This window comes from Hemitrygon akajei, chromosome 7, assembly GCF_048418815.1.
Source record: "Hemitrygon akajei chromosome 7, sHemAka1.3, whole genome shotgun sequence".
NCBI lineage: Eukaryota > Metazoa > Chordata > Chondrichthyes > Myliobatiformes > Dasyatidae > Hemitrygon > Hemitrygon akajei.
Genome location: NC_133130.1, coordinates 47512642 through 47526786, shown reverse-complemented (window position 1 = coordinate 47526786; position 14145 = coordinate 47512642). Strand labels below are relative to the sequence as shown.

Below are 14145 nucleotides of genomic sequence, written 5' to 3'. Positions count from 1 at the left end.
ATAGAGCATAAAAAGAAATGGTCCCAACACTTACCCCTACAGAACACCAGGTGTCACTAGAAGCCAACCAGAAAAGGATCTTTCTATTCCCACTCGCTGCCTCCTACCAATCAACCAATGCTCCAACCATCTTAGTAACCATGTAATAAAGCAGCCAACCCGGACCACCCCCGATATCCTCTCTTCTTCTCCCTTGCACCAGGCAGAAGATACAGAAGTTTGAAAGCAGATACCAGCAGGCTCAAGGACAGCTTCCATCTCACTGCTATAAGACTGTTTAAAGTTTCCCTTCTACAATAAAATGGGTGTCTTTACCTCACAATCTATTTCCTTATGGCCTTAAACCATACTCTTAGCCAGCACTACACTTACTCTGTAACTGTAACCCTTTATTCCGCATTCTGTTACTGTTTTATCTTGTACTACCCGAATGCGCTGTAGTAAAGATCTATATGGACGGCATGCAAGTTTTTTTCACTGTGCCTCAGCACATGGGACAATAATAAACCATTTACAACGTTTATAATATTAACGTTAAAATGCCACAAAACATTTCAACTGGTACGAAGGAAGACTGCAGATGCGGGAATCTAGAACAAAACTGCGGAAGAACTCAATAGATCAAGCATCATCTGTACAAGTCGCAGTGTAATAGTTCAGATACGTATTGCTCAATTCTTCCGATGGATTTCTCAATCGGGGGCAGTTGTCCAAAACAGCAGCCAGCCACTGGATATTCTCCGCGATCAGCTCGGGATACCAGGGCAAAGTCTCCGAGCAGCGCTCGCTTCGGAGGCTCGGCCCGCCTCTGCCAAGCACTCACCTTTTCCACTATGTTCAGATCCCCTCTGGTCAGCACTCGGTGGATGATAGTCTGCGCCTTCTCGGCGATTGCGAAGGACGAAGCCAGCAGCCTCATTAAAAACGCCGGGTTCGTCGACATTGTCAACGAAAAGCAGAAAAGTGGGGCTCCTGGACTCGCCGAACAGTCACCTCCTGCTCGGGGAACTCCGGAGCACGCATGCGTTCCCAGCCTACTTACTTTGATCGACAGATTAGCTGCCACTGGTGATCTGCTGTACATTTAATGACTAAATCACCGCCCCCGGCAACTAAACTTGAAATCTGACAATGTACTTCAGCTGATCCAAATACCACAACTTGCTTTTTAATTGAAAATGACTGTGCGGAAGCTACGTGACTTCTAAATGAAAAAAAATTATAAATAAGTTTAAAGTTCTAAGTAAAAATTATTATTTAAGGTACACGTATATCGCCCGATAGGACCTTCTCCTGCGGCCGTACTCAGGCAATCTATAGAATAGTAACTATAACAGAATCAATTCAAGGTCAACTAAAGTGCGGAAGAAAACAAACTGCGCAAATACAAATACAAATAAATAGCAAAAAATAACGAGCGCAATAAATAGCAAGATAAAGAGTCCTTAAAGTGAGGTAATTGGTTGTGGGAACATCTCAGTGGATGGACAAGTGAAGATCATTTCAATCTATTGATAAGGACCCTCACAATTCAGAGCATGCCCTCTTCTCATTACTACCATCAGAGGTAAAGATGCCTGAAGATCCACGCTCAAGATTTTAGGAACAGCTTCTTTCCGCCCACCATCAGATTTCTGAACGGCCCATGAACCCATGAAAACTACGTTATTCTTCTTTTGCACTATTTACTTATTTTTGTAACATGGCAATTTTTATGTCTTGCACTACATCACTGCAGCAAGACAAATTTTATGGCATATGTCAGTGATATAAAACTTGATTCTAATAGGGATTCTATTTTATAAGGCATTGATGAAATTACATCTGGAGTATCGATATAAACAGCTATTTCTTATGTTGGATAAATTCAGAAATTCAGGAGGGCGGACGCCAATGCTTAAGATTCCAGAGCAATGCATTTTTAAGAGCACCGGGGATATCAATGGAAGATGGAACATATTCTGCAGCTGGGGCATTGCTCATTGCTATATTTACAAGTTCAGCAACACACGTAAAGCTGAAGGAATTCAGAAACAACAAAAAGCTGAAGGGTCAGGTAGAATCTATGGAGGGGAATGGACAAGTCTAACTTTTCGGGTCGATGGCCTTCATCTGAATTGTGCCTCCATTAACAAATTCAGTTTGCTTTGGAAGTATCTTTGCATAGTCCACTTTCTCTTGCTGAGATGTGAATGGCAAGTCCAAAGCTGTTACGGTTTTGAAATCCGAGTTTGAGCCTGCACGGCCGCCGTGGCGCAGTCGGTACTACCCAGAGTTCCCGGTAGCGGAAGGCAGGTGGAGTTACCCTGCTCGGGACCCTGGCTGACAGCCGGGCAGAACCATGTTCTCAATGCTGAGGTACCGCTGCAGCCACGCAATGCTGGCGGGCAAATTGCGGGCCGCTGCCGCCGCCCGGTGCAGGGTACGGGTCTCCAGCAGGAGTTTGCAGGAGGACCAGAGGCAGAACAAGTTCAGGGAGACGGTGCTGCTGCCTCGCACCGACTTCCCCATGAGACTGAGCGGGAGAGAGCTACCGGCGAAGGAGCTGCAGATCCAGCGGGTACTGTCGTGATGCAAAATGAAATAGTGACAGCACATTCCTCCTCCTGCTCTTCCACGCCTCTGTCTCCTTATTTTCTTATTTCCCGCACAGATCTACTGACAGTTACTACCTTGGTCCTTCCCATTTGTCTCCCTCCCTCCCTGCTCTGCTCTCTCCCTGCCCCTCCTCCGTCCAATCTGCTCGATCCCTTAGCAGATCTGTCAAGACAGCAGATCAAACTTTCTACATCTCATATGTGTTGGGCATGATGTTCAGGCTGGTCTCATACTTGCGGATGCTATTTCAGGGCTGGGTTGTCAAGGACAAGTAATAGGGGTTGAGGGTAGATGTGCTATACTGTCATACATTCAGGGGGAAATTGAGACATTGGTAACTTTGTTATCTGTAGATTTGAATCAAATTAGAGGCTGCTAAGATGTTTGAATACTGTGATGAATTGGCATATTTAATTGTAGAGGAGTACATGTAGGAGAAGTACTAATTGGGAAATAGAAAGAGGTATTTACAAGGGATAGGTTATTATTTTAAGGGCTTACCTTATATTTATGTGATATTTCAGTTTCTCTTGCCCTCTAACCCACATGAGATGAAGAAAGTATCTAATCTTGACACTTGTTTTCTATTATATGCTGCCTCTTTAGATGATTGCATGGTTTTAATCATTGTAGAAATCCTTCCCTTCATTTTGAACCATTCAGTTTTCAGTGTAGTAAGTTGACAAGAACCAATAAGGTATTGACATTTTAATGCATTTATTGAATTTTTACAGGAATGTGGGTTTTCAGAGCTATATGCTTGGCAAAGAAATAGAAAAGGAAAGGATTTTTGTGTCCATGATGGACCACCTTATGCTAATGGTGATCCTCATGTTGGTCATGCCTTAAATAAAGTAAGTTCCTGTTTTCTGAAGCTGCCTTTATATATTTTACACAATATTTTGAGCAAATGGATACTTTTAGTGACGCACAAGCTAGATTAAACTGAACTGAATATTCCTTAAATATAGTTGGGTGATTTGTGGCTTGGTGTTTTGTATTCTGTGTTTTTTGCTGTTTGCGCATTTTGTTCTTGTGCCTTTGATGTTTTTCTTTTTAAATGGGTTCCATCTTTTTTTCGTTGTTTTGTGGCTGTCTGTGGGAAGAGGAATATCAGGACTGTATACTGCACACATACTGGATAATAAATGTACTTTGAATCCTTATTGAGCTTGATAGTGTGAACTTTCAAGTAAACCATTTTGAAAACGAAGCAAAGCTGTTTCATTGAATTTTTGACCTGTTACTTTATTTCCCAAACTACAGATACTAAAGGATATCACTAATAGATTTCATATGATGAGAGGTTATAAAGTTCATTTTGTACCAGGATGGGATTGTCACGGGTTACCTATTGAGCTCAAAGCGTTGGCCGAATGTGGTGAACAAGTCAAAGCACTCTCTCCTATTGAGATCAGACAAAAAGGTAATTTGTTTAAAGATATGATAACTTTAAGTCACTGGAGACTTTTCTCCATGTTCCTTTGTGCCCTTGTGAGTTTGAAAGGAATTTCAGAACAGTGAATGTAAAAAGAGTGCAGGAACTGGGCCCTAGTGAGTTTGCTTCCAGCACTAATTTTTAAGCTCACCTAGGCTCTGGTTATTGTGGTTCTTTGAAATCCACTTAGGCACCAGTTCCCCCCACACTCTTTAAACCTGCCTGCCTCACTGAAACATTCATGTCATCTTTTAAACACATTGACTTAAAATCTGTTTAGGCATTAATAGGAGCTGCATCCAGTAGTCTGAGAAATTTGTCAGTCTCAGCTCCCCCAAAGCCCTGAACGTGTCAGATTACAGAGTTTCACTGTATAATGTAAAACTACCTTCTATCTGTATTTAGTTTGGAGATTTTTGAATTTGTTCCCTATAAATTTGTGACCATTCAAATCACTGCAAGTATGTTTGTTTAAAGGAAGTCATTGTTACTTTTGGCATGAAGTTCAAAGAATTTTTTTTTTTAAAACACAACTTTGATATGTATTGTTTAATGTTATTTTCCTTCTCAAGGCACAGATTCCTTTCTGTCATTGTTTAATTAGTGAGAGCAGGCTATTCTAATATTTTGTACTTGTGTGAAAGTTGACTGTTCATGTTGTCTGCGTAAGTCATCCTTTATGGCATTGAGAATCAGGACCACTGTTTTTCTCAAGGATGCACACAAATGTAGTTTCAGCGGTATTTTGATTCTGATTAGTAGTGTTCCTTAATTATTATTCTCTAAGGTTGATAAATAGCCTAGATTTGTGATGGACCCATTTTGCTGATTTGCATTACATAAATATTGTTGAACTGCAGGGAAGACCAAAAACAAATAAACCCTTTTTGAGCTTCCAGACGGGTAGAGGTATCAATTATAACCCAACGTTTTGATGAAAAACTCTGCCACCTTCATCAGGGATGATGATACAGGGAAGACCATTTGTATAAATCAATATGGTAGAATATGCCTGTTGTGCATTGCTGAAATGTGGAAGACATGCTTGGACTAGGAAGGAATATAATGTTCTTTCAGCCAACTTTTATGAGGGCAAACTGATAGCAGTTTCTTTTTGAAGGAAAAGCTCATGACTGACCTTCTACTTCAATATTATTTTGCATCCTTTTCCCTTATGTTGATTATTTAGATAATTAGAAATCGATACTTAAATTTTTATGTAATCTTTCACGGTATTTTTGAATAGAGAATTCAACAACTTCACCAACCTCTGAATGAAGTATAGCAGTTAGCACAACGGTGCAATTCTTTATAGTGCCAGCTGTAAGATTGGGGTTCGATACCTGCCGTTGTCAATAAGGAGTATGTATATTCTCCCCATGACCAAGTGGGTTTCCTCCAGGTGCTCCAGTTTCCTCCCATATCCAAAGATGGACAGTTAGGATTACTGAGTTGGGGCATGCTCTGTGGGTGCTGGAATCGTGATGATACTTATTGGCTGCCCAGCACAATCCTCACTGATTTTATTTGACGCATCAATGCATTTCTCTGTATGTTTTGATGTACATGTGTCAAATTTTTAAAGATAATTGCATATTATGCTCACTATAGCAAATAAGTTTTCCAGATGAAGGGACCAAAACTACACAATGTTCCAGGTGCATTTGTACCATGGCTGTATATAAGTTTCAGTAGGACTCTTGTACTCAAGTACTCCACCAACTAGTCATTTGTCATTATAATTATTTTTAGCATCGGAAAGTTAGATTTTAGTAACTTGTAAAGAAGACACCCCAATCCCTTTAAACTTCAACATTTTTCAGTCTCTCACCATTTTAGAAAATGCCCAGCTTTGCTTCCTTTTTTCCCCCCTGAAGTGAACAACATCATTGTGCACTTTTGAACCTGTACAGAGAAGTCCATGCTCTCTCCACCTTGCCTATATCACTGTTTGCACATGTTCTTGCATTTACTCCTTGCTCCTCAGAAAATCTTCATACAAATTTTATCTTGCAGCCAGAGAATTTGCAGAAAGAACAATTGAACGCCAACGTGCAGCATTCATCCGATGGGGTGTGATGGCAGATTGGGACAATTGTTATTACACTTTTGACAAGCAATATGAAGCCAAGCAATTAGAAGTTTTCCACCAAATGTTTGACAAGGTATTACTGTTCTTGGTTGTTTCAAATATTGCCCAATGTTTGATAAAATTCACAAGATTTATTTTGCTTCTTTTCTTAAGGGCTTTGTTTATCAAGACTATAAACCTGTATTCTGGTCACCTTCCACAAGGTTTGTAACTTATTTCTTTGGAATTCACTTTGAAATTGAAGTAATGAGTTAATGAAATTTGTCATTTATCTGTGCAGGACAGCTTTGGCAGAAGCTGAGCTTGAATACAATCAACAGCATGTTAGCCGATCGGTGTATGTCAAGTTTCCTCTCTTAAACACTCCTTCCAAATTGACTTCTGCAACAGGTACGAAATGTGTTAGAGGACTAAAGTTTTAATTTTAAACTTTGATTTAGGTTCAGCATGGTGGTGTGACTTTATGAAACACCACGGTGTTAACTCTTGATGGAGAAAAAAGTAGCTGGAAGGGAGGGTCACTGTTGCATAACAGCATTTGTAGGGTGTGTAATAAAATGTTCAGTGTTAACTAATGCAAGTAATATCAGGCTACCAATGATATATTGGTATTAGCATATTATAGGTAGCTTGTTTGTATTTGCTTTGAAGAACAGGAGCTTGTTAAATTACTGAACACAAGAACGTGGGCTTGATAAGTCATTGAGTAGCTGAAAATAATTGGCAAGCACATCTCCAAAGACCAACTAGTTATACAAATTTGATGGACGTACTTGGGAACCAGGTTTATTATCGCTGTCTTATATGATATGAAATTTGTTGTTTTGCAATAGCATAGTGCAAAGACATAAAGTACTATAAATTACAAAATAATACTGCAAAAATAGGAGTTATGAGATAGTATGTTCATAGACTGTTCAGCAATCTAATGGCAAAAAGAAGCTGATACTCACCACTTTATACTTTATTTAATAAATGTTTGAATAAGGAGGATGAGTAGTGGTTACCAGATTTTTAGAAAGTATACCTTCACTTTCTGTATGCAAGCTGAGTGCGAATCACCATCTCAAGTGTTCGCTTAATTTTCATAGATACTATTTGTTTTATTTACTAACATGGAAAGGTACAGAGATTCCTGTTTGTGCCTTCTTCCGCATTCAATATCTTCTTAAAAATTGCATTGTTTTGGGCACAGTACTGATTATGTATATTTTTCTGATACTAGATTATCAGCAGGAGGGGGAATAAAACCTACTCATTAGTATGCTGCATCCTATAACAAGAATTTCAGGTGATTTTTAAAATCACCTGCTGTTGATTTGCCTTTCACTGTTCAGGCTGAGCAGTTATTCTTTCTTTCAGAGAATGTATCCTCTGTTTCTGCACTGATATGGACAACCCAACCTTGGACCATACCAGCCAACCAGGCAGTTTGTTATATGCCAAATGCCCAGTAAGTCCCAATATTTATGAATCATCAGATGAATATGATAAACTTCCTTAAAATGGATGCAGCTAAGTCTTGCAGTGAAGTGGACAGTTGCCTTTATTTCTCTCATCCAGCCTGAAACCTTCTGTAATATATTTTGAATTTCTAACAACCTCATTTTCTAATAGAGATCAACAATTTGACTTTACAGTCTTTGTGGGCAAAGATCTAAAGGAGATGCAAAATCAAGAATAAAGTAAAATTTTAATAACTGAAATATTGACATGTACCACAGTAAAGATATTGCATTGATGTTGTTGTGTTCTCTTCTATAACCTTGAAAATAACATAATTGAGTTATTCAGATCACTACAGTTAAATATTTTATTCTAAATTGACTTTTATTAATAACCTTTTGTAAATCCTGTATCTAACCATTCAACATTCAACCTGCTGAATGCTTTCTCTGCTCTATTTTTGTTCTGTATTTCTAATTACAAGTTTATTAGAGCGATTGGAATAACTCTTATTTAGTTTTGTTAAATTTAAGATTTGGTTTATATTACAAAAGCTATATTGATTTGTAATATTTGCAATTAGAACTTTACTATTTTTTTGGTATGCAGGTACTCTCTAGTGAAGTGCTTAAACACAGAGGAGCTCTACCTTCTGGGTACAGAATGTATAGACTCTGTGGCAGCTACTCTGGGAACACAGTTTGAAATTGTTCAGATGGTCAAAGGTAAAAGATTTTAAAGTAATTATTCCTGTATTTCTTTGTCACTAAAGATTGTACTACTTCCGTAATATATGCGTTAAAATTGTTCCATGTCCCTTTCATTTCTTTCCCTATTCCTGGTCTGCAGGTGGGAATGCTGCATTTATAAATTCAGTGATCTTACAAATGTAAACTTGGGTAGAAAATTTTAAGTATATGAGATTTTCCCTTTCTTGGCTAAGCAGAGGCGAATTGAACTGTCCGTATTGTTATTTAATGCGACACTAATTAAGTTGCCGGAATAGTTTCATATTAGGATATATGTGAGAGGTATCTAACATTTTCTTGTAATCCTATAATTTTTCCAAATTTAGGTTCTGATTTAGCGGATGGAGTATGTAGCCACCCCACAATTCCAGGAAGACAGTCTCGACTTTTGCCTGCTAACCATGTGACAATGCAGAAAGGCACAGGATTGGTTCATACAGCTCCAGCTCATGGAATGGAAGATTATAGTGTGGCTTCGCAACATGAACTCTCTGTTGTAGGTTACAGATAAAATACATTCACTATTAAAAGAGCCAATAATGTTGGCACAGCCATAACAGTATTACTCAAATGCCTTCTTCAGTGATCTATTTCAATATTTAGTCAATGAAGACAGGATTGTGAGAAATGTGATTCTGCTCCAAGATTGAGGGTTGGGAAAAGGGTGCTATTGGCACAATAATGGGGAGAGAAAGGATGTGCATTTCTTTCACACTTTTCAAAACCATGGGTTGTTCTCAAGTGCTTACAACTAGCAGTATTCCTTTAATATGCTAAAACATGATGTCACTTTGCTTATGACAATGTCCCATAATCATGCTGTATGGGTCAGATTATTTTCTTTATTCAGTGCTGTTCAATGTAGTGTAATTGAACTTTTTATGTCCCATTAATAGGGCAGATAGGGCTTCAGTTAAATGTCTCTGGAAGATGGTAGTTCCAATAATCCAGTTCTGGTGTGGAGTCTCACACAAGCCCTTTGTGCTCAAACCATTGCTTGTTTCATTTTTGGTTCAGTTAAGACCATATGACATAGAAGCAGAATTAGGCCATTTGGCCCATCGAGTTGCTCTTCCATTCATTCATGGCTGATCTCTTTTTTTCCCTCAGCTCAGCCCCACTCTCCAGCCTTTTCCCCGTAACTTTTGATGCCGTGTCCAAATCAAAAATCAGGCTCTGCTTAAAGTACACCCAAAGACCTGGTCTTCACAGCTGTCTGTGGTAATAAATTCCACAAGTTCACCACCCTCTGGCTAAAGAAATTTCTCCGCATCTCTGTTTTAAATGGATGCCCCCTCTATCCTGAGGCTATGTCCTCTTGTCCTAGACTCTCCCACCATGGAAAATATCCTTTCCACATCTACCATGTCTAGGCCTTTCAACATTCGAAAGGTTTCAATGATCCCTCCTCATCCTTCTAAATTCCAGTGAGTTCAGAACCAGAGCTATCAAATGTTCCTTGTAAGATAACCCTTTCATTCCTGGAATCGTCCTTGTGAATCTCCTCTGAAATCTCTCCAAAGCCAGTGCATCTTTTCTTAGATGACAAGCCCAGAACTGTTTACAATACTCAGGGTGAGGCCTCACCAGTGCCTAAAGCCTGCAATTGTACTAGAGACCCCTTGAAAAGAATGCTAACATTGCATCTGCCTTCCTCACCACCGACTCTATCTGCAAGATTGTTCTGCACAAGGACTCTCAAGTCTCTTTGCATCTCAGATTTTTGGATTTTCTCCCCATTTAGAAAATATTCTGCACATTTATTTCTGCTACCAAAATGCATGACTTTGCATTTTCCAAGCATTGTATTTCATTTGCTATTTTCTTGCCCATTCTCCTATACAGCATAAAAAGAAGTGGTCCCAACACCAACTGCTGGGGAACACCACTAGTCACTGGCAGCCAGCAGAAAAGGATCATTTTATTCCCACTTGCTGTCTCCTACGAAACAGCCAATGCTCTAACTATGCTAGTAACTTTCCTGTAATACCATGGGCTCTTAACTTGGTAAGCGGCCTTGTGTGGCACCTTGTCAAAGGCCTTCTGAAAGTCCAAATATACAACATCTACTGCGTCCTCTTTATTCTACTTGTTATCTCCTCAAAATATTCCCACAGGTTCGTTTGGCGAGATTTTCCCTTAAGGAAACCACGCTGACTTTGTCATATCTTGTCCTGTGTCACCAAGTACTCCATAACCTCATCCTGAACAGTTGACTCCAACATCTTTCCAGCCACTGAGGTCAGGCTAACTGGTCTATAATTTCCTTTCTGCTGACTTTCTCCTTTCTTAAAGAGTGGAGTCACATTTGCAATTTTCCAGTCCTCTGGTGCCATGCCCAAGTCCAATAATTTTTGAATAATCATTACTAATGCCTCCAGAATCTCTACCGCTAGCTCTTTCAGAACCCTATGGTGCAGTTTATCTATCCTGGGTGACTTATGTATCCTTGGGTCTTTCAGCTTTTTGAGCACCTTCTCCCTTGTAATAGTAATTGCACTCGCTTCTCTTCCCTCACATTCTTCAACATCTGGCACACTGCTAGTGCATTCTACAGTGAAGACTGATGCAAAATACTCCTTTAGATTATCTGCCATCTGCTTGTTCCCCATCATTATTTCTCCAGCCTCATTTTCTAGTGGTCCTATATCCACTCTCATCTCTTCTATTTTTTACATACATGAAAAAGCATTTACAACTTTGATGTTGTATGCTAGCTTGCTTTCATGTATCATCTTTTCCCTCCTAATGACTCTTAGTTGCTTTCTGTAGGTTTTTAGAAGCTTCCCAATCGTCTGTCTTCCCACTAATTTTTACTTTGTTTTATGCCTTCTCTTTTGTTTCTACATTAGCTTTGATTTTCCTTGTCAGCCACAGTCGTACTATTTTGCAGTTTGAGTATTTCTTTGCTTTTCAATACCTCTATTCTGCACCTTCCTCATTTCCCCCCCCCCCCCCCGAACTCGTGTCATTGCTGCTCTGCTGCCATTCTTGCCAGCATCTACTTCCAGTTTGCTTTGGCCAACTCCTCTCTCATACCACTGTAATTTCCTTTACTCCACTGAAATACTGCAAAGTCAGTCTTTACTTTCTCCCTATCAAATTTCAAGTTGAACTCAATAATATTGTGTTCACTGCTTCCTAAGGGTTCCTTAACCTTAAGCTCCCTAATCACCTTTGGTTCATAACATAATACCCTTTGCCTTAAGATTCAGGGGAGAAGATTTAGGACGGAGATGAGGAGAAACTTTTTCCCAAAGAGTGATGAATCTGTGGAATTCTCTGCCCAGGGAAGCAGTTGAGGCTTCTTCACTAAATACATTTAAGAAACAGTTAGATAAGTTTTTACAGAGTAAGGGAATTAAGGGTTATGGAGAAAAGGCTAGTAGATGGAGCTGAGTTTATGGACAGATCAGCCATGATCTTATTGAATGGCGGGGCAGGCTCGATGGGCCGGATGGCCTACTCCTGCTCCTATTTGTTATGTTCTTACCCAATCTAGTATAGCTGATCCCCCAGTAGCCTCAACAACAAACTGCTTTAAATTAAGAGACCGAAGTCGTGAGCAATCTGTGTCAGCTTTAGATAGAAGCTGGGGATGTGAATGAGATCCACTGCGAGGGAAAAGAGCAAACAAAAGATTATAATAAGTAAAAACAGGGATACTTTTCTGAGTAATTCACACCTGCTCCACCATTCAACAAGTTATTATTGATCATTTGTCTCAGTAGCATGCTCCTCTACATAATCTGTTTCCTTATCCCTAAATACTCAAAAATCTATTTGTTCATTGATCAAGGTTATTTCCATTGAAGGCAATTTTAGCTGCTCTTGTGTTGGATCTCAAATGTTTTCATTAATATAATGTTCACTATTTTAGGGCAGTTTAGTGGATGAAGATGGTATTTTCACTGATGCAGCTGGATCAGAACTTCAGAATAAATTTGTCCTTAAAGAAGGAAATGAAACAGGTTCGCATTACTTTTTTTGTAGAATGCTTAAGGAATGTAATTTAGTTACTTTAAAACTTTGTTTTTCAGTAATTTAGAGATATAAATGTGAGCTATACTAATATGGAAGGTTCCAGATATTCATCATTATTATGTTGCCTTAGCTTAATTTGGTTAAAATGGTGGATATGAAGGTAGACTGATGCCAATGAGGACTTGGTGCCTTTTATTTCATTACAGTAAATGGGCTAAGGTTTGTGGTTTTCCTGGCAATGCAGGAGCTAATGTTAAATGCTAAGAAACAACTTGAGTAAAGAAAGAATATAAATAAATCCAGGCAGGTAGATTTGCTGAGTAGTAACTCAGGCACAGGGTAACAGTGGTGTTTTATCATTCCCCCGACTTTTAAAATATCATCAACTAGTTTGCTGATTCTTCTTTGAAGACTTGTGTTGAACTGGTAGCCAGTTGGGTGAAATCTGGAACTTGCATGATGACAATTTCAAATAGTAACTAGCTAGAACAAGATATCATGATAATTTGGGGAAGAGGGAATGCAGAATAAATTTTAAAAAACAACAAAGGCTCTACTTTTTATTTTATAAATAATTTTCATTTAAAATGTTGCTGTTTCACATTGCTCAGCATTGTTTGACTGTGTGCTGTCTCCAGCTTGAAAAGGGCAGAAAACACAAAGTATTTCCAATGATAATGATAATTGATGGGTGAGCAAAACCTTTTCGGAACATTAGTTGTTTTTTTTTTTGTCTAACATGTAAAGAAAAGCCCAGCTTGTGCCTTTGTTCCCCTGTGAGGAATAGAGCTTACAAGTTGTCATTGTAAAGAAATATGTAGATTAATACAAGTCTTTTCTGTTTACAAACATGAAAAAATCTGCAGGTGCTGGAAATCCGAAGCAACACACACAAAATGCTGGAGGACCTCAGCGGGTCAGGCAGCATCAATGGAAAAGAGTAGACAGTCAATGCTTCTGGCTGAGACCCTTATTCAGGAGTTTTCTATTTGCTTCCATCTCAGTTCTCTGTGACCTGAGGTGACTGGAGGTTACCGTAGGACTCATACTAAAAATTACCAGGTGATGTGTGATGTAACTGGGTTGGTGGGAAGATAATTTAGGAGGTGCTGTGTTTCTTTTGCTTTATTGTGCACCCAGTACATATACTTGAGGTTCTTGATACTGTGCTGTTTATCCCACGGCTACATGGAATCGTTAGAGGCCAGGGAATCTTAGGAGTAAGTGTGGATATACCAAGGAGGCTTTGAAAATAACCTTGAAATCTTTGCTGGTGCAGGGTTTCGACCTGAAACATCCAGTTCCTTTCATTCAACAGCTGCTGCTTGACTCACTGAGATCCTCTAGCAGATTCTTGTTGCTCTTTGAATCCTTTCCTCTCTCTACCTGTTAATCTCTCCCTGTAACACAGCTCAGAATAGAGTGCAAGTTTTGGGAATCTGGTGTTAGATAAAGTAAATAATGTGGCCTGTCAATTGGAGCTGACTGAATGTAATTGAAGTCTTGATCTTCATTTGGCTAGAGTGTGTTGCTACACAGGTGAATTTTGTCACTGATGTCTAACTTTGAAGAGTAGTGGTTTCTGAAATGTGGCAAGTGGTTTACATTGTCCAGTGCCTCATCAAGGATCTTTATTGTTGGAAGATTATGTTGTTTACTAGAGTGAAGTTGGGAGAATAATAAGTAAATATTGTCTAAGGCATTGATAGGTTAATTGGCGACTGTAAATTGCCTGTGGTTGTAGTAAATGAATGGTTGGAGGGGTGGTGAGTGGCAGTTGATCAGAATATTGGAGAATAAAAAGGTTAATGTAGGTTCAGTGTAAAGAGTTGGCAGAT

At 39.2% G+C, this 14145-nt stretch overlaps 2 protein-coding genes across 2 annotated transcripts in view; one reads left to right on the top strand and one right to left on the bottom strand.

Moving 5' to 3' along the window:
- Positions 1-1037, bottom strand: part of bpnt1 (bisphosphate nucleotidase 1) — a 32928-nt gene extending 31891 nt beyond the window's left edge. The window contains exon 1 of the mRNA XM_073050802.1: positions 824-1037. Within this exon, the coding sequence (XP_072906903.1) occupies positions 824-943 (120 nt within the window). The 5' untranslated portion in view covers positions 944-1037. The remainder of the gene's footprint in view (positions 1-823) is intronic.
- A 1215-nt stretch (positions 1038-2252) lies between these two features.
- The window catches only part of iars2 (isoleucyl-tRNA synthetase 2, mitochondrial), a 103816-nt gene continuing 91923 nt past the window's right edge, over positions 2253-14145 (top strand). The window contains exons 1-10 of the mRNA XM_073050795.1: positions 2253-2560; positions 3333-3452; positions 3865-4024; positions 6053-6201; positions 6282-6331; positions 6409-6518; positions 7491-7581; positions 8184-8299; positions 8650-8819; positions 12204-12294. Coding sequence (XP_072906896.1) covers positions 2342-2560; positions 3333-3452; positions 3865-4024; positions 6053-6201; positions 6282-6331; positions 6409-6518; positions 7491-7581; positions 8184-8299; positions 8650-8819; positions 12204-12294 — 1276 coding nt within the window. The 5' untranslated portion in view covers positions 2253-2341. The remainder of the gene's footprint in view (positions 2561-3332; positions 3453-3864; positions 4025-6052; positions 6202-6281; positions 6332-6408; positions 6519-7490; positions 7582-8183; positions 8300-8649; positions 8820-12203; positions 12295-14145) is intronic.